The sequence below is a fragment of the Rhopilema esculentum genome, chromosome 17 (assembly GCF_057945365.1).
Source record: "Rhopilema esculentum isolate cy_ngs chromosome 17, ASM5794536v1, whole genome shotgun sequence".
NCBI lineage: Eukaryota > Metazoa > Cnidaria > Scyphozoa > Rhizostomeae > Rhizostomatidae > Rhopilema > Rhopilema esculentum.
Window position 1 is genome coordinate 3725167 of NC_142831.1, and position 27688 is coordinate 3752854.

Consider the following 27688-nt stretch of genomic DNA (forward strand, 5'->3'; position numbering starts at 1 on the left):
ATTTCTAGCAGTGACAGAAGTTGCCAGTGCATTGCAGTGAATCTATTCATGAATTCCCTGGGGACTGTACGGGTGTACTCTCTTGAAAATATAGAAATCTAAAAGGCTTTTAATATGAAGAAAGATATTTTAGCAGTATCAACACGTCACTGTGTTTCCTTTTCATTTAGGAGATCCAAATAGCTGAAGATGGTAGTCAAGTAACAGTGGTTAGTAGAGTCGGGTATTCAGAGTAGTTAGTCGGTATGATATAGATGGGTAGTGTCAGATGGGTAGAGTTTTTTGTCATAGAGGCAGCTATTCTTTCAATAGCAAGATAGTGCTAGACACACATAAATCGTAGAATAAAATTAAAGAAAATACTGTAAATTTTTTTGCTAATCAACTAGACTTTTTTGCTTAAAAAAAATTGGTTTTACTCTTATGGTCAAATTGGGTTAAATACGTCAAAATATTTTTATAGTTTTCTTTTCTGCTTTCTGTCAAACAGTCTTGCATAATCTTCAATTCTATCCATGTTTACAGTCATTTGAGGACTGTTTCGATGTTCAAAGGTTTGAAAAACTTTCTCTTTGAGGAACATCGTATAAAAACAGATCTCTTAACAAGTATTGAAGGGTAACTAGAAGGTTAAAGATAAAATAGGTTTACATGACCCTTCTCCGCTTCCAGATTATATCCAAGAAATCATAAGCTTGCTCAATTGTCAGCAAGCTTGCTCAATTGTCAGCAAGCTTTGGTTGATAATCTATTTTTCTGCTTTGATTGCTTTTAGACTGAAACACTTGCTCCGGAAAAACTCAACGCTATTCCTCACCTTCTCGAGCCGTGGTTCATATTTTCTTTGATCTGGTCAGTTGGTGCTACCTGTGATGGAGATGGACGAAAGGCTTTCAGTGACTTTCTTAGGAGCAAAATGGACAAGGAGCAGGTTAGAGATTTCATATTAAGGTTGGAAAATTCAGCGCAGTGCTAAATAAACGATCCCGAAAGTAAAGGTTGTCAGTTTTTGTCCAAAGAAAGCTGCCTTTCGTAAAAGGAATTATATACCTGCTTTTTTAAATTTTGCTGCCCTTAAAAAACTGTGCGAGATATAGGTGAAGATCTTCTAACGTTATGTTAAGAATATTTTATCAGTGATCGATGAAGGATGGTTTTGCTTCTTTGATGTATTGGATATATTATGCCATCAAATAAGGGGGGGGGATTATATTATGCCATGATGAGGCTGGTATGGCGAAATTTATCATATAATAAAAACCAGAAACGAACGGAAAGGAATTCTAAGGTTTTAATTCTTACTGGATCTGTAAAATGCAAATATTGGTAAACAAGCAAGCAAATCCTCTGTAAATTGATGTCACGTGTTGCTAGAAATTTTAGTAAGTAACCCGTGCGGTTAATATTTTCTCCTTTTAAGCCAGCTAAGAGATAGGAGAGTAAATTCTTTTTTGCAGAATTTCAAACACAAACCTTTTAATACATTGTCCAAAGTCCTGTAACACCTCATGTGGAATTCACTCAAATTTCCATTTCTCTGTGACATTCTAGATTTTAATGAAATTCCCCGAACAAGGATTGGTCTACGACTACCGGCTCGATGATGGAGGCATTTCTGATTCAAAGCATGATGATGATGATGAAAAAAGCAAAGCGAGAGAAGTAAGTTCAAATCTTGCTCCTCAAAGACAAAAGTTCTAGCCATAACATTTTGCAGAAAAAAAATGAATTTCTTTTTATAACATCTCATGGTCAAGAAAATTCTTCTAAGGATTTTTTAAACTCTTTCTAGATTTGTTGGGTGAACTGGATGCAGAATGTCCCAACGCCAACACTTTCACCTGATATGAGTTACTCTGACATCATAATACCAACAATGGACCTTGTGAGGGGTGCATATCTGATAGAAAAGCTGCTAAAGAATAAGAAAAAGGTGAGAAAACCAATTAAGTTATTATTCTTTAAATTCAAACCATTTTGTATAACTTTTGGGCCTGCCATCTATATAGTTTCAATGGAATAAAAATTATTTAGGACTACAATGATCTTCCAAAAAACAATACTTTCGAACAGGCGTGTGATCGATATGAGAACAAGCATGTGACCGAATATGTTATCCAATGAAATTTTTGTATCACATGATAAGAAAATGTGATTAGGAGGCTTTGGGACCAACTTGAAAGGTCTATAAACCAGGCGGAGAAATTTTTGAGACCAAGTTTCTCTGGTCAATTTTGTGGTGCTGCCTGTATACCAACGATTTTCGAACTCGGCACTCCAAAATTGACCAGAATCACTTGGTTTCATAAATTTCCCCATCGAGGGACAATTCCCCCTTTCTCCAACTGGTCTACCAGGGAGAGAGGAGGAGGGAAAAAGAATAATTGGTTGCAAGTCTTATTTAAGAGATTGATTAGAGTTGAAATAGCAATAGCTATGCTTGCACCAATTGGCAACCAATGTGAAAAAATAATCTGATCATTAATTGTTACTCAGTGAGATACCTACCATCATTTAGCAATTCTGGACTTCTTTATTTTTTTTGTTTTCATAATTACAACAGCCTCATAAAATAATGGCCATCCCTTTAAAGGATTGCCATGATTATCAAAACTAGGAAAGGTCATCTTCACAAAATTTCCATAACCTTTAGTTTTATACGCATGCACTTTATGTGTTTAGCTTTCAAATTTGACTTCTCTTATTACCTCTTCCGCGTTACTGTTTTTCAGGTTCTCTGTGTCGGTCCAACAGGGTCAGGAAAAACCCTTTGCATAAGTAACAAACTATTGAATGGAATGCCACAAGAATACATGTCCCATTTTATCACATTCTCTGCAAGGACATCTGCAAACCAGACTCAAGATATGATTGATTCGAAATTAGATAAAAGGTATCATAAGACCTGTTCATTATGATACCTTTTACATTATCATAATGTAAAAGGTATCATAAGACCTATCAACTTTTCTTAAAAACTCCTCGTAAAATAGACAATCCTAAATTTGCTGTCATGACTGTCATTGTTGATCTGTTTTTGAAAGTTTATTAAAGAAACAAATCTTGGATATGAGTTTATCGCCATTATTTTAAAGCCATTCAATTGTAAAAGATAGAGAACTGACAAGCTAAGATAGGCCCCTAGGTATGACATTCTATGGAAGTCGTCTCCTCACCAAAAAGGAAACTTTTTGCAATTAGCGTTCGTGTAAAGTGCTAATGTCATTTAAATTTGTTGACGATTAAGTTCAAATGAGATTTTTCAGCCCTTTGGCTACGACAGGAAGTTGAAAGATTTTTTTCTTTCATTTTGCTGTATGTCCCCATGTTTTGCAGTTTGTTTTTATAATTCACAATTGTTTGATTGAATCTCAACAGGCGAAAAGGCATGTTTGGGCCTCCACTTGGAAAGAACTTTGTACTGTTTATTGATGATATGAATATGCCAGCAGTTGAAATATATGGAGCACAACCCCCAGTTGAATTGTTAAGACAATACTGTGACCATGGAGGGTGGTATGATCGAAAACAAATCGGTATGTAGCAAAGCTCTTTTCGACGTTCAGTGGAAAACTTATATTTTGCTTCATTCCCCAGTTTAGTGTTAAGACCTCTGTTTTCATTAAGCTGCCCATAAAGATTCGCGTTAAACTGATTTTAAAATTGACAATTGGGTTGATAATGAGTAATGTCATGTATTTTATAAAGTCAATGCCATAGCTAACTGATTTTCAAGTATTTTGTTTAAATGTTTTACCTCCCTTTTTTGTAGGAGCTTTCAAGGAACTCGTGGACATCAATTTGCTTGGTGCCATGGGGCCTCCTGGAGGCGGTCGAAACCCACTCACGCCAAGATTTACTCGGCACTTCAACACCCTTTCCTTCTGTGAAATGGAAGATAAAAGCAAATTTAGAATTTTCTCTACTATTCTCAATAGCTGGATAGGTTGGTGAAAGTTTATTGGAATATCCAAAGAAATTACTACGTTTGCGGTTATTGCTTTGCTCACTTTTGGGGTTACGTTTACGGTCCCGTCTTGATCTACAGTTATTGCTACAATGTATATTTGTCTTAGTAATATTTAGAATACCATCTGTATGCTAAGTCAACTTTTTATGCTTGAAAATTTCATAAGGGCCCGCTAATGCTATTTTGCGCCAAATAATTGCTCGAAAACAAAAATTTAACGTAATGCCGTAACATTGCGTAATAGAAATGAGGTTGCGTGCATCCTAGTCGATTATCGAAAGTCGCCATCTCGGTCTGGGACAGTAGAAGCATGTCTAGTTTTTGAAAATCTATCATATAAATTATTTTTGGTATTGACTCAAGTTTTTCAAACCAAATCAGCGAAAATAAAAACATTCTACCAAATAATAAGCTGACATTCAAATATCTTGATTTGTTTCTCTGTTACTGTGATTTTCAAATTTAACCTCTTTGGTTTTCATTAGCTTGATATATCGACCATTTGAATAAGCTAGTTACTCCTGTCTAACTTGAAGGAAATGATAAGCAGTTACATAAGCCTTTTCACACCATTTCTCGTAATATTTTGAATGCATTTATTGAAATTTTGTATCTAATTGTTAACCATTTTATTGCAGCCTCATACACTAAACAAGATGGCGAATCTCTAGGCGATAAAATCGTTGAACATACTATTGCGGTTTACAACACGATAACAACACAGGTAATGTAATTTGTGTGTAAGTAACACAGATACTTTGGTACTTCGTAGCTCTTTCTAACAATCGATGACAAAATAATAATTTTTGAATATGCTTTACTATGTACCAGGGTGTAGCATAAATAACATATGCAGCCAAGAAAATGTTGTAAAAAGCAGTTGTTTCCCGAGGGCTATAAAAGTTTTGGGGGAAGACTGAGTCTTTTAAGCAAACTTACAACACTCCTGCAACTTTGTGAAAATATTTGCATTTTACTGACTTATAAAATTTTTAGGAAATAACTAGGGCTTTCTCATTTTATTCTAATTTCTTATTATAAATATAATTATTAGCAAAATGTATACCCTTGGTGACCTGCTATCATTCTTTCTGTGCCCATTTATATCCTTTCTCATACTCGAGTTGCCGTTATACTAGTTCTTTGAATTTTTATCATTGTTAAAAATTTAAATCTTGTCAATCAAGCCAATCACAAAATGATTTTTTCTAATCTTATACAGACTTTTATATTGTGTCTCTAGAAGAAAATGCAAAACCTAGCATTTAGGTTCTTGATTTATGGCTCATTCTTCACAAAACCTTCAAATCACTGTAAACCTTAAATTTACGATAATTGTTTTCAACTTTTCACCCATAGGTAATTTCTTATAATACCTAGTTTGTATTTCCCTTTTCTGCCTTGCCTTAGATTTACCCCTGCATATAAACAGATTAATTATTTAAAACCATTACTTTTCATGTTTTGCAAATTTTCCTTCTCCTATAGCTGCTACCAACGCCGGCAAAAAGTCATTACACCTTCAATCTGAGGGACTTGTCAAAAGTATTTCAAGGCATTCTCATGGCGAGAGCTGATAAAATGGAGTCGAAAGAAGATGTGCTTCGACTATGGTTTGTATATCTTTCAACTAAGAATCTTAAACTTGATTCATGAACTTTGTTTTGTATAAACTGAATGTACACAGAATTTAAATCGATGCAAGCAATTTTCGGGTAAGCTTTCTTGACACATGGTTTTTCAGATACCAGATTGTTTAAAGATCATTTTCAAAGAGTGTCTAGAGCTTTTCGATTTTTTTGCATATTTTGTACTTCCAAAGTTCCCCTTTCATGAAAGGTCTTGAGGTTTATTGTGTAAAAAGGGAGTTTTCTATTTAGTTTAATGCTTATCATACGCAATCAATTTTAGCAATTTAAAGGTCGTATCAAAGTTCAAAGTAGCAAAAGTCGGGTTACACATCAATATTGGTAGCAAAGGTCATCATTTGGGTAGCATTGTACAAAGGTCACTGACTTATACAACTTCTTACTGGCTACTAAATTTGTTATGTTTCCAAAGGAATAAGGAGAAGCAGATTTAGAACAGAATCATTTTTAATCTGACCTTGGCGCTTTCAGGTACCATGAAAACTGCAGAACGTTGCAAGACAGGCTTGTAAATACAGAAGACCGTGATTGGTTTGAGGATGTCCTTCGTGAGAAGCTGAATTCTGCTTTTGAGGTGACCGTCGAGGATGTCATGAGAAACGAGAACTTGATTTACGGTGACTTCATGGTGCCTAATACTGAAGCAAAAGTCTACGCTGAGATAACAGACTTTGAAAAGGTTTTTATTTTAGGCTTTGATTAAAGTTTTATCAGCTTAGCAAGAAAGTGAAATTTTTTTAAGCTTGTCATTTGATTTTGGACTGTGGTATCAAATAAAGCCCAATCTCCAGTGAGAAAAAAATCAGCGAAATGCGAAAAAGTTCACGCGAAATACGTCTTAAACATGCGCAGTGATCTTTTGCTGGGATTTTTCGCGAAGAATTTCTTTGCGAAATAAAGTTAAAATGAGTTTAACTTATTCGCTCTTAGTTTGCGAAATCCTTCAGCAGCCAATCATATTCCGTATCCCTTTGTCATGCTTCCAAATTTTACATTTCCAGTGTTCTAAGGTCAACAAAAGCATTCAAAGGAATTTGTCCCGTGAAGTATTTCGCAGCGAAATTTCGCAAGACTTTTTCTCACTGGAGATTGGGCTTAAGATAAATGTTCAGCGAAAATAGTGAAACTAAATCAGATAACTAGAAGTTTTTTTTGGAAGCTTGACCAAAAGATAATGCAAGAATCATCGTTATGCTGAAAGTTTAGATATTAAGAATATGTTTTCAGTGTTTTGCCATTGCTCTGTAACTTCTGACGTTGGTGAGTCAAGGAGACAGTCATATGTACCACTTAGACTGTTTTAATATTTGTTCTCCTGTCTTCTAGATGGAAGCAATTCTTGGTGAATATTTAGAAGACTATAACCAAGTGAACACTGCTCAAATGCGACTTGTTCTTTTTACTGATGCCATCAAACACATTGCCAGGATTAGCCGCATTATCAGGCAGCCACTAGGCAATGCCTTGTTGCTTGGCGTTGGAGGCAGTGGTAGACAAAGTTTGACCAGATTAGCAACACACATGTAAGTAAACAACACCACTTGGTCAGTAGTACTAATCAGATTTTATGTCTTCAAATGACTTATCAACACGCAGTTCTTCCTCCCCAGAAATCTCAAAACCTAGGCTCTGCTTTTACAAACATTAAACCCTTCCTAAACTCTTTAGACCTACCATTTTCTATACCGTTGTTCTGTTTATTTTTCTGCCAAGTCTATTACACTGAGACACTCTGCATCTTGTGGATGACAGTCACTTTGTTTCACCACATTGTTAGATGTGTTGTCTTTTAGTTTTTGTTTTGAAGTAGTCCTTATATCAGGTCTAAAAACATTAGAGAACAAATATCTTTGTCAAGAAAAAAGCGAATATCAATGTTCAAATACAACAGATGTCATTATCTCATTATGAAATTAATTATTTCCTGACAGGTATAAAACTGCCATAATAGATATTAGATAACAGGGGTGTCCTTATGCACCTTTTTGGGTTGTCCAATCCCCAAAGATTCTTGAAGATCTAGTTTAATCATCGTATACTTGAAACTGTCTTAGGTGGATTAAGCATCCTTCTTTGGCATTTTCATGCAAAGAAAAGTTCGTTTTTAGTACAAAAAGATATAATAGATGCTTACATATAAATTTGAAGTTCATATGTAAGTCTCTATTCATGATTCGAGTCTGTACTCGTTATCAAGAACACAAAAGTGTCCGTTATTAGTAGATGTCCCTTATTGGAGATGTCCGATATTGTGAGGTCCCGGCTCAATGAGAATCTGTGTATTAATTAAGAAGTGTTGAAAATATTTCATGAATATATGTTACTGCCATTATTTCTAGGTCGGAGTATGACCTCTTTCAAATAGAGCTATCCAAGAACTACGGTTTGTCTGATTGGAGAGATGACATCAAGCGAGTCTTAATGAAAGCAGGCCTTGAAAACAATCCAATCGTCTTCCTGTTTTGCGATACACAGGTATGAAGTTTCTAGCCTCTGTTTTTATATACAAGAAACTCTACATGGTGCCCGCTTTATGTACTCTTTTGATTTGTGTTTTTTGTATTTTATATTGCAATCACTCTGCTTTTGCTCGTATTTAAAAAGAACGATTTAGACACTGCATCTACAGTAAATCTTCTTCACCGTCATTAATTATGAAAATCACCAATGTCAGAACATCAAATACGTAGGCTAGAATATCAAATACATACCTCTCTATGAAAATCCTTTGCTATACACTAACATTCATTTTGATAAAGGTAATAAATTTGTCTTCTATCTGAGTCATTTTGAATTATAACTGATGAATTGCTTTTTTCTTCTGTTAGATCAAAAGCGAGACCTTTCTGGAGGACATCAATGGGATGCTAAATTCTGGTGATGTTCCTAACATCTACGCCCCTGATGAGCTTGACAATATCTACACAGCAATGAAGCCGATTGTACTAGACGAAGGCATGCAACCAACGAAAGCTAATCTATTTTCTTGCTATACAAAGCGGATCAAAACTAATATACATCTTGTAATTTGCATGAGGTAACCCATTTTTACCGAACTACTTTTTCAACATTCAGGAGCTTTGAAAAAAAAACCCTACCTGTGAAGAAAGAAAGACGTATTTTTCTCGATGAACTCTTCTAGAATCATAGTCACTAACGGGTCGCTGATTTGTCAATATACGGAACCAATCAAAAGCGTTATTCATTCTCTGACGTTTTTTTTTTACCAAGATATGATTATCGAACGTACCTTTTGGTCATAATCCAATGTTTACTTATTTTCTAGGAATTATAGGACAGAAATTTTATGTTTGTGTTTGCCTGTGCTCTTTTCAGTACCTTCTGTACCTGAAGGAAAGCGGAAAAATGGTTGCTTTTTGTTGAATGCAATTTGTACAATGGTAGCGTTTTTTACTTTACTAATAACATCCAATAAGTATGTTCTAGCTTTCTTCTTATACTCAAGGCGCAAGAGTCACTCGTTGTGTTTCTTGCTAAAATCTAAAATATCGTTTATACTCTAAGCATATTATCTTCTTCAGTCCAATTGGCGAGGTTTTCCGATCACGTTTGCGACAATTTCCTTCATTGGTAACATGCTGTACGATTGATTGGTTCTCAGAATGGCCTGATCAGGCATTGCAATCTGTTGCAAATACCTACATTTTGGAGATGCCGGAAATAGATTCCAGAAAAACAAACGTTCCTGGACTGGTAAGCAAATGTGCTCCATATTATTCAAAGATGACAAGACCCAAAGGGGCTATGGGGTTAATTGAAAAACGGCGGCAAGACTGCAAACTTGAGACAAAATAGATACTCGGTTCTTGCAAGTAGGCTGAGGATACATTAGGAGGTTTAAAGCTAATTCTCGATAATAACTTTACTTGCATGCATGACTTTGCAGCAGGCAGGGGATTACTTCGTTGCAGTTTTAAAAAGAGTTAAACAGACACACGTTGACAAAAAGGTGGCAAATGTATTCCATATTATCCAAAGATGACAAGACCCGAAGAGGGCTTTGTACTCCCAACAGTTTTCAGGGTTTTGTGAATGAGCTACCTTCGCAAAAAGTCGATTATTGGTTCTGTAGTACTCATGCATTCAAATTGCATCTATTTTTGTATTGCAACAGTTCTTTGTGATTGTAGGTGAATATTTTTGGAACAATCCATCAGAGTGTTTCAAAGAAGTCACTTCAATATCTTCATGAACTCTCAAGACACAACTATGTTACCCCAACAAGGTACTGTCTTACGTCAAATTAAAAATTCTTTACGCATGTTTGGTAGCCTCGGTGCCGTTAAGCAAATTTAAATTTTTTTTCATCTGTCAGAGTTTCTATCATATCTCTAGTGCTAACCATTTAACTCTATCGAATTGTTACACGGGAGCTTAGCAACTCTCGTACTAGTTATTATTTTTATTCAGGAAAAGTATGAGTATCTTCATATCTCTTGAAAATTTGAGTTTCAAGAGATATGAATCTGACATGATAATTAACTGGTTCTTCTTTGAAGCTACTTGGAATTGCTTGGAACCTTCAGTAAAGTTCTTGGTTTAAAGAAATCGGAAATACAGGGAGCGCGAAACAGAACTAAAACTGGTCTAGATAAGGTGTGGAACTGTTTTCTTGTTTACATTGCCACTCTGAATATTTATATAATTATTTGTTTCTTATTTCTTTGAAGAATGGCAGGCTAAAGCAGGCTAACGTCGCACTTTTAGGGTGGGCACGACATCTGGATTGAGCTATTTCTTTAATTTTTTGACAGCTTTTGAGCACACAGAAAGAAGTCACCAAGCTACAAGAAGAGCTGGAAATGATGCAGCCTCTCTTAGCGCAGGCTGCAAAAGAGACTCAAGATACCATGGAGCAAATTGCTAGAGACTCGGTAAGATTTTTTTCAAGATTTTTTTTCCTCAAATTTAATTTTTCCAATTTACCTCAAAACTGCAGAACACTTTTTACAATATACGATTTTTCAATTGAAAAAGGTGACTATAGTTCGGATAAGCGTTTTTTGGCAACAAATATCAAAAGGGTTTAAGGGATAAACAGATATTAGGAGCAAAAGTAACCACATTTGAAGGTAGTGAAATCCTGGGAAATTTTTAATGTTTTTACCGTAGAGATTAAGATTATTTTTGCATTCATTTTATTAGTGTAGAGAGACAATTCTAGGTTCCAGCTATAGGTTATAAGTCCCAGGATAATATTTAGGAATAACAAGTACATACGGGAATGTTTACAAGCTACTGAATGCTGTTGTTATTGCATTTAACTGCATTTAACACCCAATTTAATTGCCTCATATTTTTTCAAAAAGGTTTCGGAACTTTTCTGGTGTCTTAGGCGTGTCTTCAAAATTTGTTCTTGTAACTTCTAGGTGATAGCCAATGAGACAAAGGAAGTTGTGACTAAAGAGGAGCAAGAGGCCTCTAAAAAGGCAGAAGAAACACAAGAGATAGCTGATGATGCTCAAAAGGATTTGAATGAAGCCTTACCTGCTTTGGTAATCTCTTTATGCTTGACTTCTCTCTCACGATTACATTGACATACCTTTAATCCTGTTCACCAGCATCATCCCCCGTTTATTTTTGTAATGTCTTAGTCACTGACTTCATTGTTTGAGTATCTCCTGTTTATTGATTGTCAGACCTTGATTACTGACCTAATCGTTCCACCTAGATTTCGGTGTGTTTAAAGATTCCCAATATTTTAACCCTACATTGTTAGGTTAGGACTCATGATTCTCAAGAGGTTAGCTTTAATTAGGACAAGAAGAAATAGATGAAATAAAAGGCTAATTAAATGGACCAGTTCAAGCAATATCAAATAGAATATTATATATCTTTACCATTAGAAGCAATTTAAGCTGATAACTTTTCTAAATATTAGGATTTTCTTTACTTTTTCTAGGAAGCAGCTTTGACTAGCCTTAAGTCATTGAACAGAAATGACGTCGTTGAGGTAAACCAATTTTTATTCGAATCGTCATGATAAAGGCATTCACCTTTCATTGAATTGTTTTTTCTTTAATTTTCCGAAAATTTTGTACCCATACAGAAAATATGAACTATATTTTTTATTGTACTAAAAATAACACAATGCTGGTAATTAACTATTGTTGAGGTAGGGGCAAAAAACATTACGTTCTGGGGTAGCCTTAACAACCAACATTACAAATATACTTTACAAAAGTACGCTACAATTACACAATACAGCACAAATACACATCATCTCTATGCTTGGAGAAAGGTTTTTTTTTTCTTTTCAGTCAACAGGCTGTATTGGAACGCTTTCCCTGTATTCTACAATTCTAGAACTTCAGCAACACTTGGACCTTATCTTCTCTTTTTTCTGATACTAAATTATTTTCTTGGGTAATTTTATTTTCTCATATACATCATTATCACCAACCATCATTATCATCATTGATGATCAATCGTTAATCGTTAATCACTAATAAACAATCATCGTGGCTTTTGAATCACTAACTTTGCATTTATATTAGGTTCGAGCTTTACAACGGCCTCCACCAGGCGTGAAAATGGTCATTGAAGCTGTTTGTATAATGAAAGGCCTCAAGCCCAAGAAAGTTGCTGGTGATAAGGTAAATAAGCACAAAAATTTCTGCCTTTCCAATCAATGTCTGAAATATCGATATAAATGATATTATTTCAGCGAATGAAATTATTTCGTTCAAAAATTTAACCTCTACCATTATAATCTTACTTTTTTATTATATTGCCAGCTTTAAATGTTTATAATTGAAAGCAGCATTTTTGCCATTCGCTAGGGTCTTGGTCAAATGTTTTGTCCAAGTTTTTCTTTTGTGTTTTTCTAAGTCGATTATTGCTTGTTACATCCCTTTTTGTTTGTTCTACACACGCTGCATTTTCACAATCATGCTTGAGAGAATGTCATAGACTATTTTCTTTTGATTTCATGTTTTGTTTACTTTTCTATTGGCAGCCTGGATCAAAAGTAGATGACTACTGGGAAGCAGGTAGAGGCTTGCTACAAGACCCTGGAAAATTCCTTGACAGCCTTTTTGCTTACGACAAAGTAAGTTATTATATTATTTATAAGGAATCGAGGAAGTTGGTTTTCTTCTCAGTTTTTATGTTACATTGCCAACTACAAGCCGTTGCTAACTACATGATAACGTGAGAGTCATTTACCAAGTAACTTTACCATTTTTGCTGCAAGTGCTTCAACGGAAATAATATGTCATTCCAGAGTATTCAAAGACGTATTCATCTTCGAAAGATTCAATGATTCATCATACATCATTGATTTAAGCACTGAGAAATTTGAATTGTTTGTGTTGTCTAATTTTTGCAGCACTTTTGCATGTTTAGCTAATATGGTGTTTTACAATATTTCCCTATGGAGCGGCTATTGTCGAAATGATAAACTTAGCCAGTGCCACGATCACAGTCGTAGCTGATTTGTCTGTTCGCAATATTAACCTAATATCCATGTTTGATAAAGTTACCCTATTTTAATATAATTCCTTTGATATACTTCAGATAGCTCAAGGTTTTTTACCGAATATTGATGTTAAAAATCTTCTTTTAGGACAATATTCCAGACTCTGTCATTCAGAAAATTCAACCTTACATCGATAGTGAAGACTTCCAGCCATTTGCTATTCAGAAGGTTAGTAAAACAAAAAACATTGCTTATGGAGATTGACCTAATGTGGTAAACTGAAAATTGCTAAGTTTTAGAAAAACATCAGATGATAATAACTCTTGTTTATATTGTCAGATGTTGATTAGAACGGATGGTATAAGATTCATAAAAGCAAAAGCTATTCGAATCATCTTGAGCGCATGCAATGCATAATACATGTAGCACTGAATGCCCCAGCAATGTCAGTTACATATCAGATATTGTCATCTAAGAGAATTGGAATGACCTTTTACCAATATATTTTTTCTTGTTTTTATTGAGTGATTTTTCTTTTGATTTCAGGTTTCACGTGCTTGCACATCCATTTGCCAGTGGGTACGAGCAATGCACAAGTACCACTTCGTTGCCAAGAATGTTGCCCCGAAAAGAGTAAGTGACGTCACTATTGTCCATTTATGGTCTAGCGTTAATTATCATGACATAAATAATACTTGTCTATTCTAGAACCTTGATTACTTAAGAAAGAACTGAAACATTAATTTTGGAAGATAATTATTTGATAAATCTAAAATATAATTCTCGTTTTCTTTGTAGGAAGCATTACGAGGTGCACAGGACGAGCTTCAAGAAACCCAAAGACTATTAGATGCTGCCAAAGCGAGGCTGGCTGAAGTTGAGGAGGGCATAGCATCTTTGCAAGCAAAATACGAAGAATGCGTTGCCAAGAAACAGGACCTCGAATTCAAAACAGAACAGTGTACTGCAAGGCTTGGGAGGGCAGAAAAGGTAGGAATGACATATGCATTGTTAGCTATTTAACATAAACATCCTCTCTAGATCAAACATCTATAGAAGATTATCATAGAGACATCAATAAGCAAGAGTTATTGAAGCGATTCTCTCTGGAATGTAAACATTTTTAAACATTTTGTTCTATGAAAAGCTCAAATGCTGGTGTACTTTTCTATTTCACTCGTTTTAAGAGGACCTTAAACTTCCCTTTCCATTTATCGACTCCTATTCCGCTGTATCGATTTTCTCTTCCTTCCCTTGACAGACTCTTACATCGAATCCCCCTCTCCCTTTTGCTTACCTTTCTCCCCTGGTTCTTTCATGGACTCACCCTTACCTCTCCCACAACCATTCACACACATCAATGCCTATCTTGTAGCTTGTCTCTGGCAATTGCTTCGATTGGAGTGATTTTTTCATATTGCCATCACCAATCAGAATTCTTTAGTAAAATGCCACTTATTATTACTGTTAAAATCAAACTTATTTTTTGTACCCGTTATTGTTGCATTTAGCTCATCAGTGGACTCAGCGACGAACAAGGACGTTGGGAAGAAGCTGTTGAGAACTTCGATAAACTCTTAGTAAATATTGTTGGAGATATCGTTATTTCATCAGGCTTCATCGCATATCTTGGAGTATTTACGGTGAGTTGGTTTCACTCAACGTTTTCTTTAGGCTTTATTTGGAGCCACGACCAGAAGTGTCCTGGTAAAAAGCCCTATTTGAAAACAACTGGCCCGAAACAAGACCCGAACTGCCACCAATCCGGTCATGTTTTTCTCGTGTAAACGGTGTCTAAGATTACAACCAAACAAACTGTCAATAAGTCAGTATATTCAAGTGTCAAAGAAAGCTGCACGTAGACAGTATTTTTCTGACATAACCAATAGAGTCTTAAAGTCTTTTGGTATGTTGATTAGTCACTTTCACCGAAAGCAGTAGGTAGTTAAAGTCGCAGTTATCAACGGATTTTCTCTTATACGTTTTGGTAAACAAGAAAACATACTTTAAACCCTTATAGCATTTTCAAAATAGCCCTTTTTTCTTTAATCACCAAACAAATATCGTTTTTATTGTTTTCTTCCTTGATGTTATCGATCGTTTTTGTTATTGTATTATTAAAAAGTAAGGTATCATTACAAAGTCTTTGTTCTAATGAAGCTCATCCAACGTTTTTTAACAATTCATTCATCGACTCTCTTTAGGGTGAATATCGAAACGATCTTGTCGAAGAATGGAAAAGTGAGCTTAAACGAGAAAATATACCTCTGTCTGATAATTGCACTCTGGTTGGAACTCTTGGAGACCCTGTCAAAATACGTAACTGGCAAATCGCGGGTCTTCCGCGGGATACCCTATCCATCGATAATGGTATAATTGTCCAGTATTCGAAGAGATGGCCTTTGTTTATTGATCCTCAAGGGCAGGCAAACAAATGGATCAGGTGTCAGGTTTGATCATCACCTTTTGTTCAATAAAATATTTTTGACGATACCATTAAAATGAAGGCAATCCTCAATGTACGGAAGCTAGCCCTTTGACAGATGAGGCCACAAATAACATTAATGTTCAGCTAATGATCAAATTGAGCAAATTGCTAAGATCTTTGTAGCGACTATTGTTTTAAACTAGCCTTTTCCCAAAAAAAATATTCAAGAAAATATTTAGTAATCTCAACTTCGGTATATTCAGATCCAGGTGTACCCTGGCGTTTTTTGAACGCATACATGGATCTCCCATCTCAGCATTCCCGGGCAGTCAGTGTGGGAGGCAGACAAATTTTAGAAATTTTTTCCTCTTTCTGGTATCAAAAATATAAACGTCCATCATTGAATATTTCACTTTCCTTTGAATTTCATACTATTTTCGGCTGCTCCACTATTTTCGCCAATATTATTATTGATGTCAAAATTAAGTACCACTTTTTTGCTTTTAGGAGAAAGATGCTGGCTTGGACATCATCAAGCTGACAGATCGAGATTTCCTCCGAAGTCTGGAGAATGCTGTCAGGTTTGGCAAACCATGCCTGCTTGAAAATGTAGGTGAAGAGCTCGATCCAGCACTGGAGCCCATTTTGCTGAAGCAGGTGAGGTGGACGTTTAACCAAGGCCACAATTACTATTAGTTGATGTTTCTGATTCTGTGTCTAATGTTTCTTTACAAAAAGTTTGAAGTTTACATTTATTGCATCTTTTAGATATTTTACTGATTTCTATGTTCAGGACACTATCCTTTCGACTCATTTTACAATCTTCGATTATTCTGAAGTTCTAATTGATCTGAGCTACACAGCTTTATTGCCTGAAAATAGGGCTCTATTAAGAGTTTCACAACAGCAATAGCAAAACAACTGAAAAAAACTGTAGCTTCAAAATTCCTTTTAAAATAAAAACTAAGCATCTACATTACAGTATTCGTATACGAAATGTTGCAAAATTGATTTCCTTCAAGCCGTCTCGTGTATTTGTACGCGTATATTGAAAAGGGTGGTGTTAGGTTAGTATGCTGCCGGCAAGTTTCAACAAGGCTTTTAGCCAGACTAATCCTTCCTTTGTGCCCATTTTTGTGTTAAGCCCCCTTGTCTCTTTAGGGAATGAGAATCGAGTAAAATATGCAACAGAATTTTCTAGATCAATGAAACATAAGTTGCATTATTGTTTATTTTAACTTGCAATTAAGTCTTAGAATAACGCAACTATATTTGGAAAGTGATTTTATCGTTTTCAGGTTTTTAAACAACAAGGAAGTACTGTGATCAAACTAGGCGACACAATCATTCCCTATCATGATGATTTCTCGTTCTACATCACAACAAAGCTTCCAAATCCACATTATACCCCTGAGGTCTCGACAAAAGTAACAATTGTTAACTTCACATTGTCTCCAAGGTAAGTGAAGGAGATTTTAGCTTTTTGTTCAGCTCCGTTTCGTTTATCATAGGTTTCGAAGCAAATTTAGAAGTGAGCGGGGAAGGGGGAGGGGGCGAGGGCAAATTAGATTCAAAACAAAAATTTTGTGTGAAAAAATATTTTCTTCCCTTTGCAAAGAAATGAAGGAGACCGTAACCTCTCTAGCTTCCGGTCGCTGGGGGCCTGTTTCTGTGGAACTGGATGGAGATTCAGGCCCCCCCCAATCCCCAATTTAAACAAAGGTGATATGTTTTGCCATGGGCTCGTCGTCTCGTCATGCCGTTATCTTCCATACTGGTGGCTGGTGAATCTTTCGCTGTACCTGCATTTAAAGGTATACTACCAAATTCTTTAAAACCGATTACCAAATTCTTTAGTCTGCTGTATTTGAAAAACATTTTATTTCATTCGTAGTGGTCTGGAGGATCAGCTACTGGCTTTGGTCGTTGCAGAGGAGCGACCTGATCTAGAGGAAGCAAAAAATCAGCTGATCATAAGCAATGCCAAGATGAAGCAAGATATAAAAGCAATCGAGGACAAGATTCTGCTTAGATTGTCTTCCTCAGAAGGAAGCCCTGTGGATGACATTGATCTGATTCATACTTTGGAGCAATCTAAGATCAAGTCACAGGAAATCAAAGTAAGTTTAACTAAGACCTCTATCTAAATCTAAATTGTTCTTGCTTTAAAAATATGTGGGAATACCTTTACTTTTGCGAGTCTTTGTCAATAATGGTAACATAGTCATGTGAAGACCCTTTTTCACAGGTTTAGCTATCACTTCAGTGAAGCATTGTTTATCTTGTTGCAACAGGAATAAAAATGCAAAAAACAGTCGTATCTTCATGCCCCAAGGAAATCCTGAAGGTTTTCAGCAGCTTCAACTTTTCATAGTATTTGTCACAAGTTTTTTGAGCTCACCCTACATGCAAAATTCACCCTACATGCAAAACTCTACAAGAAATCGTACGCCAATTTCATAGAAACTGTCACCTAGAAGCAGTGGCTGAGCATACTTTCGTTTTCAACATTGTATAATAGATCTTGCCAGTTGTCAACACGTTTTGATACTTTATCAGTACACATTCAATTTGAAATTGTTTCTAGGCCAAAGTTGTGATAGCAGAGCAGACAGAAAAGGATATTGATGTGACGAGGAGCCAGTACATCCCTGTGTCTGTGAGAACGCAGATCTTATTCTTCTGCACATACGATCTGGTAAGGGTTAACTTTTTCAAATGATCTCTTATATTTTGTTTGCTTCAAATAATTTTCTGTTTTTCCAAACTTGTCCTCATATTTTCCTCATAGTTCGTAGCACAATAGTTTTTTTAAGATTATTTCGATCTATCATTTTTCTTCAACTTACATGTACAAAATGCAATTCATGAAGATTGCTGCTATTTTTCTACCTATGTACACTAATGTCAAGTTCTCTGCTTATCTTTTCATTACATTGCGTTCTACGCTATATCTAATTAAGTTTTCAAATATTTTATATGTTAATATTCTTTTAAAATGGTATTTTAGGAACAAAATATAATGCAGAAAGAGCATCTACTGACATATTTCTGAAAAATAGGAATTACAATTTATTCTTGAAAATTCATTATCATTAGATTATGAAAAAAAATTGTCTTTCATTGTATAATTGCACCTTTTCTTAAATTTTTTCTCTATTTGCTTGCTTTCTAAAATGAGTTTGTCAGGTAAAAAGTGCCTCATTTGTTGTTAATATTCTCTTTTTTAGGCCAACATTGACCCTATGTATCAGTATTCGCTTGAATGGTTTGTCAATATCTTCTTAAAAAGCATCGCCAATGCCGATGCAGCAGGTAAAATCATCCTTCATTCTCTTACCTAAAACATTTACAAAGAATCTCGTCTACACCTTCTTTGTATTGCCTACATGAATTGTAGATAGTGTATATCCACTGCTTTGGAAAACATCGCAGTTTCTACGCCAGCCTTGCAGCTGTTTCACTTTAGACAGACTCTCGACACTAGTTATCATCTTGTTCTATTGCAATGACGGTGAAAGGCAAGTTTCAGCAGAAATTTAAATAGCAATGATTCTCTTCTCCCTAAAAAATCTAAAGTATATTGGTACTTTACATATTAATTTGTATTTGTATTTGTTGCTACCTAGCATCCGAAGATAGTTTTTAGGAAGCTATGCTTATCGAGCAGTGTCCTGAGAAGCTATGCTTATCGAGCAGTGTCCTGGTCCTTCCTCTCGATGTGACCACACCTCGTGATTCCTACCCCTTGAATTACAGAGAGCTGGCGACTCTCCTCACTCTATGTGAAAGTTTGGTCATGCCAGAGACTGGAACCACGGACCCTTGAGTCTGTAGTCAGTGCCTCTAACAACTGAGCCATCCTCGCACCATACCTAATCACATCTCCATCAGTGTTTGACTTTTCATTCTTTCTAGATAATGTTATGCAGAGGATCAAGAACATCAATGATTATTTCACCTTCAGTTTATATTCAAATGTCTGCAGAAGTTTGTTTGAAAAGCACAAGTTATTATTTGCGTTCTTGGTCACCGTTCGTATATTGATGAACGAAAATAAAATCAACATGGTGGGTATACCTGCAAAATTTTATCTGCTCTAGAAACATTCGAGAGGAACATCTTTTTGACTGCCATTTTATCGTACTTGTGTCTTTTCTTAATTTTTGTAAATCTTCCACTGCAGGCGAAAATTTTATTGAAAAATGGCACGAAGTATCGGAAACATAGCCTACTGAAACACTTTTCGTCCGGCGCTCTTCAGAAAATTGCTTCAGTATGCCATGTTTTTGCTATTTCGTGCCATTTTCAATTGTTTCGGTATGAAACATTTGATTCCTTATCAATTTTCAAGTCACTTTTTCTCCTTATTTATTGTCTTTATATCGCGACGATTTTTTGGCAAAAGTTGATAATATGTTGGTTTTCCTTGTGGAAAATCTTCATATTGTCACTTCCGTATTCCATTTCATGGGTTTTACAACAATACTCTCTTTATAGCCGGTCTCAATGTGAAAACTGTTTTTTATCCTATCTTAAATTTCTAGGCATTTTTATTGAAATAATCGTAAAAGAATCAGTCTACATACAGTTTGAGAATACACATAAATTTTTAATTGACAATTTATGTTAGAATTTTTGTTGAAATTGTTTCTAGACTTTCCTTTTCTTTTATAAATCTTGCTTTACATTATCAAATCTTCATCAACAGGACGAGTGGAGATTCCTTCTAGCTGGTGGAACAATCATACCCAAAGAATCTGAAAACCCTGCGAAGGACTGGCTGTCTGAACGATCTTGGAGGGAAATTCTCATGCTAGCTAATTTGGTAAGGGTTTTGATACTCGTAATGCTAAAGTTTTTTGTTTCCTCTGTGGGAAATTTGACTCACAGTAAATATAGAGATCCTTCCTAAGGTGTTTTGGCAATTTACTGTGATGTGAGGAGTATTGTTTTGGGAAAAGAGTTTAGCTGTGTGAAATTGGAAGAAAAGTAAAGGATCAGATTTACTACAGTGCAACAAGATTCAAGTTAACAGTGTGTATTGAACAAAGGCAAAATGACTCAGCACCTAGTTGGTAAAGTCTGAGGAAGAATAATGTTTAATCTATAGTCTTCTTAACTATTCTAATTCAGATAGACATTATAACTTTATAACTTAACTCGCGTTAATTCTTTTGTTGCACGCATATTTAATTACGCTTTTCTCGGCTGGATTTCTGATCCTTTTTTATGATATTTCATAGCCAAAGTTCGCAAAATTTGCAGATGATTTCTCAAACCATTTAGCCGGTTTCAAGAACATTTTTGACAGTGGTGATCCGCACAGGTATGGCACAAATTTCCCTATCTATTAACAAAGAAAGAATAGGGGCTTGCAAGAATAATTTTTCAAATCTTTAAACTACGTGCACAAATACATCTGCTGAGATTAGTTTATACTTGCTCCGTTAACATTTTTGTAGTGGCAAAAAAATTAGCCAGAAAAGTTATTTTCTTGCACCAAAACATTAAGTATGAGATAATGAAAAGATTTTATTTATTCGTAGCTAAATCAATTTTCGCCTTATAGTACAAGACGATTAATTGCCATGATTTCCAGTCTGCCAAAAGCTTCCCAATAAATCATTCCTGATTAACAGCATGTAAAAATTTTTCTTAAGGGAACCACTTCCTGGAACATGGGATACTGAACTTGATGCCTTTCAGAAGATCCTGGTTCTCCGATGCTTACGAGCTGACAAAGTGACAAATGCCATGCAGGTTTGCTAATTAATTTCATTCTTAACTTAGAGTTATCAATGAATCTATTCTTTCTGAAATTTTCTTTATCTGAGATTTCGAATCTGTATTGTTTTATTATACTTCTTTTAAATCTTCCAGTCATCTTTCAGCCTTCCAAGGCTTGTAAGTCTTGCTTATTTTCCATTGTCTTTCAGCTTCTCAATCCTGCTTTTTTGCTTTATATATCTTTTTATCCAGCCAATCAAAACGCTAAACCAGATTTGATATCCATTCATAGATCAAATTTTTTCTATAAATGTCATTATTGCATTCACGTTATCTTTTAGGACTTTGTTGCCAACCAACTCGGACAAAGATTTATTGAACCACAGGTTTGCCTTTGAATTTATTAACACTTTTAGAAACCATGGTTTTTTTCATCTCTAGCAAAACATTTTTTGTCTGACACTCCATCAGAGTATTAAACTTCAGAAAATAGATCTAAAACTCTACGCTAGGAAATATTTATACCCAGCATATAATAGCTACCTAAGACTGCATTTCTTGAAAGTAAACTTCCGATGATTCATTCCTAAGTTTAAGATATCTCCCTTGTTTACTGTCTCAGCTGCCATTTTTAACTGCAAGGCGTCCTTTTTCATGACGAAAATTGTATTGTTGAACTTAGTTCAAACAGATATTGTTCTTCCTTCAACAGACTACTGATTTATCCCTGGTTTTCAAAGATTCCTCCCCAGTTACACCTTTGATATTCGTGCTGTCCCCTGGTACAGACCCTGCTGCCGATGTTTACAAATTTGCTGAAGAAATGCGATTCTCAAAGAAACTCAGTGCAATTTCATTAGGCCAGGGCCAAGTAAGTTAATTTTGCTATTCAATTGTAACCATGGATTAGCAGGCGGTTGCGTGAAATGGAAAACCCTTCCCACTAAATTTATTAGAACAATGTGACTTTCACAAACAGAGTAACAACAGAAACAAGTAAAATCTGTTAGAAAAGAAGCCCCCTGCAACCAATTATTGGTCTGTTCCAGTTATTTTTCTAAATAAGACAAAACCTATGTTTTCCTAAAAGATGACCCCTTTTTCATTAACAACTACCATCAGGGCTGTAATTATATTTATCTGTATTCTTTATCGAAATTGATAAATAATAACCTTTCTAACATATTCAAGAATCCATATTACGTATAGTTTCAAAGATTCAAATTGGTGAAACTAGTTGATAGACATTCTAGTATCTTTCCAACATTGAAGCATACTAATGTAGCTATGGTATCAAGATGGGGAGGAGTGCTGACCTATTGCATTATAGCTTCATATATGCTATGTTGTTGGTTTAAGTCGACTCTTTTACCAACCAATACTCATTTTAGGGTTCTTCGTTTTGTATACGAAATGTCGGTTCTTGCTAGAGGTCCGGGGGAGAGTTTAGGGTACTCGTTGCCATAATGACTGTTACAGAGTAGTGAAGTCCAAGTCCAAACGTCCGAGATCTTTATTGACCTAAATCATTGCATCGTAGGGGCCTAGAGCCGAGACAATGATGGCCAGTGCAATGGAGCGTGGTAAATGGGTTTTCTTCCAAAACTGTCATTTGTCTCCAAGTTGGATGCCCACCCTAGAGAGACTGATTGAGCATATCGATCCAGACAAGGTGAGGAAAACCTTTTCACAGTGGATTTGTCGATTTTTCAATACTTTTTCGAAAAGGCTATAAAATTTTTTCAGTTGACCGAAATCGTAGCTTTAAGAGTTTATTTTTATTATCTCTTAAACTGTTTTCCAGATTAGTATATAAGAGCACAGACTATCTCTAGACAATGCTCAGTCAAAGCCTTGATGCTTGCAGTGATTTTGCACCAACGCAACCAATAACCACATTATTTGTATTCTAACAGTTAGGCTGTATTAAGATCATCTTTACTTTACATTTCTTTAGACTTTCTTCAATTCAGCAATCAGGAATTCTATCCTTTAGTCTGTTCCAATTAACCAAATGACTTTATTTCACCTTATCTCCTGCTGAATATTAAGGATGTTTAGTTGAAACAATTCCCGCTTAATCCATTTCTATGCCATAGATTTTGGTGAATAATAATTTGCGTTTTAAACATCTGCAATTGTGATGATGACCCGAGACATTGTTATGAAAATTTTTATGAATCCAAAATGGTAGCAGTTGTTACCCTAACACGCGGATCTAAAGATAGAAAGTTCTAATCCCCACCTTTACTGAACTGTAAACAAAACAATTCGACTAATGATTTTTGTGGTTGAAACATAAGCTTTGCACCTGGTACTTTGAGTCTACCAGTACCATACCCCTTTGTATACGGTACAGTCCCTAGTACCATAGCACTCGGACCCAGCTTGTACCGTGTTTGATGAATTATTCCTCGATGATTAATTATAATTTACTTGTCCTTGATTAACTAGCATCTCTTTTTCACCAGTGTATCGACATACCTATAATCCTTACCAAAATAAATTAGAGCACCTCGACTTTCACATTTAGAAGTTAGCAGAAAGAGAATTTGAATACCTCCCCGAGTTTTGTAATGCTGTAGCTTAATTCTTCTCTCGTCCGTACAATGTCGTTTCCAATTTAAGTAAACATTAGAATAAACATTAGAACTGTTTATTCGTCCAATTTTAGTTAGATTGTCACTGAAAATCATGCATTATTGATATTAATAAACATTTTTAGGAAAGGAAAATAATTTAAATTAATCTATGTAGATTTTCTGTAGATATTCCAACAATTTTGACAAGCATTGCAGTCTTCGATAAGTTAACATCTCGTTGTTTTTCTCAAGGTTCACAGAGACTTCCGCCTATGGCTCACTAGTATGCCAAGCCCGAAGTTCCCGGTGTCGATATTGCAAAATGGATCGAAGCTTACTGTAGAACCCCCACGAGGAATCAAGGCCAATCTTCTTCGAACTTATGTCTCGTTTAGTGATGATTTCTTTGCCACTTGCCAGAAGGTAAGGTCTTTTTTATAAACGCTATACAAATTTGTGTGTAATTTGTAAGTTACTTTCTAACATTCTTCAAAACAACTCAATTGAGTAAGAATTTCACAATATATAAAAATTCTTGTATCACTTAAAACGTAAAGCTCATAACAAAACTTGAAGTCTTCTTATTTCATAATATGATATTTAGTAATTTTCCCCCTTCCCTCCTTCCCCCTTACTGAAAATACGGTCTTTGTGTGAATTTGGTTTTCGATACAGCAATGTTTTCTTCGATAAATAAGTCGATATCGCAAATTTTTGAAATAAGCGATTTATTGCTAAGGTTATTCTAAGCTGAGTCTCCTTGATATTTTCATATATACCTAGATTCTAGAAAACGGTATTGCCACTTTTTGTCTAAAAATTTTTCCTTCTTTAGCTGTGGTTACCCTTTCTTTTTAGACCTCAGAATTCAAGATTTTGCTCTTCTCCTTGTGCCTGTTCCACGGTGTGACATTGGAAAGGCGAAAGTACGGTCCACTTGGTTTTAACATTCCATACGAGTTCACAAATGGAGATCTGCGAATATGTATCAGCCAACTTAGCATGTTTCTTGATGAATACCCTGAAATACCTTTCAAAGTATGTAGCTTTATGTTTCCTACATCTTTCAAAATACCTTTTCTGTTCTTCTTAATGATTGCTCTTGATGTGAATCCCCGGAGTATCTTGAAGCCTCGTTAAAACGATGCAAATATTAGTAAACATTTGTCCGCATATTTGGAAATGAACTGGATCAAATCACAGACCTAAGATTTTGTTTCCCATTGTCATTGTCTGGAAAAGTTTATTTGAGATTTAGCAGAAAATTTCTGCGCGAATAAATAGATGCAGGAAAAGTACTATGTAAGAAGTCCAGCTGGAATACTTTAGGGGTAATTGGTATTACACATATTTAGACAATTCAAATTTTGCATGACCCGCCAAATTTTGAACGGTAGAGCTTTTTCTGCAAGATGCTAGGATTTTCACTGTTTTATAGCTTGATGCTATATTTTTTGCTGCATCAAATATTGCATCGATAGTGCTCGTATTATCGCATCGATGATTCTCCCTATATTGCAATACCAAAACCTTTTCCTTTAGAAGAGATAAATTGTGATGGTAAAGTGCCTGAAATATGCATCGTTCTAATGCCTATTACAATTCTACGTAAATACCCAAAGAATTTTTTGCGAATGAGAATCGACGGTAATTCAATAATTTACCATCGATTTCTGATTGATAGATTCACTTAAACTTTGTATGAAAGTTATTTTAAAAGTTCTCTAATGCGTTGCTTTGTTAGTTAGCTCTTTTCCACTCTCAGCAGCCAATTAATCGACGTTGTCTTGTTATTTTGACGACAGTTTTCTTAAGCAGGCAGAAAAAGGGTACATTAAGCAGTGTCTCAATGCCAAAGAGGGATGTTTTATTTATTGAGACTAGCCTCCGCATATAAACAGCATCTTATTCTCTAATTTCAAAGAAAACTTACTTTTCTCGTGACTTTTCACTAAAAGCTCAGAAAGGTCCTACAGAAGATGTACTTGGTGATTTTCAAACAACTGCAAGTGTAACTTGCTACCCACTTCAAAATTTTTAGACTTTTTTCTGTTCCTTTACCTTTTCTAATGTGCCTTACTCTTACTTGATATTATTTTCCTTATAGTCTTTATATCTAATTTTGGATGTTTTATTGTATACAGGTCTTGAAATACACAGCGGGTCATATAAATTATGGTGGTCGCGTTACTGATGATTGGGACAGAAGGTGTATCATGACCATCCTGGATGACTATTATCAACAAGTTGTTTTTACTCCGAACCATAAATATGATGCGTCGGGCGTTTATCATCAGCTCGAACCAACAAGTGACCATGAGGTGGGTAATTATTGTATTGAGAACCATAGTTACTTTTCTCTGCATATGTACAAACAACAAGAAACTCCAACTCTGGTAGAATTTCTTTGAAGGCTTTTCCTGACGAATTTCTTTGAAGGCTTTTCCTATTTTTGGCTTTTTTTCCTTTTCCTTACTCTAACTTTCATTCTAAACACCCTTTCGTTCTAAACATCCTTCTACTTTATCAATTTTCTCCTCTTCTTCTTCCTTTCTTATTCCCTTCTTCTTCCCTTCTTCCTCCCTTCTTCTTCCCTTTATCTTTCCTTCTTCTTCCTTTCTTCTTCCCTTCTTCTCCATTATTCGCTTTCTTCCTTCCCTACTTTTCCTACTTTCCATTTTTTCTTCTCCGTCTCTTTCCCCTTCCTCTTCCTCTCCTTCGCTTTCTTCTCTTCAATCCCTTACTTTTCTTTCTCTCTTTCTCTTCTCCCTTCCCCTTCCTATCCTTTCTTCTCATCCCATAATTCCCATTAATTTATTTTGCACCACTTTTACTTTACAGACCTTTATGGTGTACATAAAAAGGCTGCCAATCAACGACACACCTGAAATATTCAGTCTACACGAGAATGCTAACATAACTTTTGCCCAGAACGAAACATTCAGTTTGTTGAATGGCATTTTACTGTTGCAACCAAAATCAGCTGCAGGTGCAGGAAGATCACGGGAAGAGGTACCTAAACATTGAAAATATATGCTAGATTACATGATATAGTACAGTATAGTTATTTAGTGTATTTACATCTGTCCCTATCAAGTATATTTCATTACATGAGTTCTTTCTGTGATGTAATAAATGTTTAATTTGGGCCTTTAGATCTTTTGCATCGTCGTGCCTTCAAGGGTTTGCTTAATTTTTAAGGACTTGCTCTTGCCAATAAGCTAGCTTTGTCTGGTGAGAATTAAAGTAAGCTGTTCGATATAAAATAAATCTTTGGCTTATTTTACCTTCAGTAATAATGTCTTTCTATTAAAACGTGAGCTCTATTCCTAAATAAAATTCTCAAATAGTCAAATTTTATATTTACAACAATCTTTTTTTATTCCAGGTGCTTGAAGAAAGTGCCCGAAACATTTTGCAGCTCGTATCGGATCCACTTCCCATAGAACCGATTTCGGAGAAATACCCGGTCAAATACGAGGAGTCAATGAATACAGTCTTAGTTCAAGAGGTTCTGCGCTATAACAAACTACTTTCCACCATCAAGGACTCGCTCCGTGATTTGCTCAAGGCTATCAAAGGTTTGGTTGTCATGTCACAGCAGCTTGAGACCATGTCAGAGAAACTATTCAACAATCAGGTCCCTGAACTCTGGGCAAGCAAGGTAAGGGATGATTGACTGGCAATTCATTATCGGGTTACTTTGCGAAAGACAAAGTCACTGTAGGCCCTATAAAGATTGCTTCTTCATCACGTGACAAATAGCAGTCATGTAGCGTTTATTTTGATTGGTTAAGATCACAACTCGATATTCAATTGGTTGATTGTTGATTGACAGGTTTATTTTGATTGGCTAGATTCACTATCGTGTTTATATTTGTGACTTGA

The 27688-nt window shown here is 35.5% G+C and overlaps 1 protein-coding gene across 1 annotated transcript in view; it reads left to right on the forward strand.

Annotated features, from left to right (window-relative positions):
• LOC135686668 (dynein axonemal heavy chain 1) overlaps positions 1-27688 on the forward strand; it is a 62630-nt gene that overhangs the window by 31302 nt on the left and 3640 nt on the right. The window contains exons 40-81 of the mRNA XM_065202982.2: positions 776-931; positions 1552-1662; positions 1793-1933; positions 2733-2893; positions 3379-3536; positions 3773-3946; positions 4609-4694; positions 5459-5583; positions 6091-6298; positions 6946-7142; positions 7959-8094; positions 8448-8656; positions 9162-9333; positions 9771-9865; positions 10140-10236; positions 10395-10514; positions 11010-11135; positions 11543-11593; positions 12138-12236; positions 12599-12691; positions 13208-13288; positions 13607-13693; positions 13859-14050; positions 14572-14703; positions 15265-15510; positions 15996-16145; positions 16787-16947; positions 17383-17608; positions 18076-18186; positions 18719-18803; positions 19407-19558; positions 20200-20316; positions 20735-20817; positions 21152-21251; positions 21560-21604; positions 21931-22089; positions 22759-22890; positions 24053-24223; positions 24659-24838; positions 25945-26121; positions 26642-26812; positions 27189-27464. Of these exons, the coding sequence (XP_065059054.2) occupies positions 776-931; positions 1552-1662; positions 1793-1933; positions 2733-2893; positions 3379-3536; positions 3773-3946; positions 4609-4694; positions 5459-5583; positions 6091-6298; positions 6946-7142; positions 7959-8094; positions 8448-8656; positions 9162-9333; positions 9771-9865; positions 10140-10236; positions 10395-10514; positions 11010-11135; positions 11543-11593; positions 12138-12236; positions 12599-12691; positions 13208-13288; positions 13607-13693; positions 13859-14050; positions 14572-14703; positions 15265-15510; positions 15996-16145; positions 16787-16947; positions 17383-17608; positions 18076-18186; positions 18719-18803; positions 19407-19558; positions 20200-20316; positions 20735-20817; positions 21152-21251; positions 21560-21604; positions 21931-22089; positions 22759-22890; positions 24053-24223; positions 24659-24838; positions 25945-26121; positions 26642-26812; positions 27189-27464 (5949 nt within the window). The remainder of the gene's footprint in view (positions 1-775; positions 932-1551; positions 1663-1792; positions 1934-2732; positions 2894-3378; positions 3537-3772; positions 3947-4608; positions 4695-5458; positions 5584-6090; positions 6299-6945; positions 7143-7958; positions 8095-8447; positions 8657-9161; positions 9334-9770; positions 9866-10139; positions 10237-10394; positions 10515-11009; positions 11136-11542; positions 11594-12137; positions 12237-12598; positions 12692-13207; positions 13289-13606; positions 13694-13858; positions 14051-14571; positions 14704-15264; positions 15511-15995; positions 16146-16786; positions 16948-17382; positions 17609-18075; positions 18187-18718; positions 18804-19406; positions 19559-20199; positions 20317-20734; positions 20818-21151; positions 21252-21559; positions 21605-21930; positions 22090-22758; positions 22891-24052; positions 24224-24658; positions 24839-25944; positions 26122-26641; positions 26813-27188; positions 27465-27688) is intronic.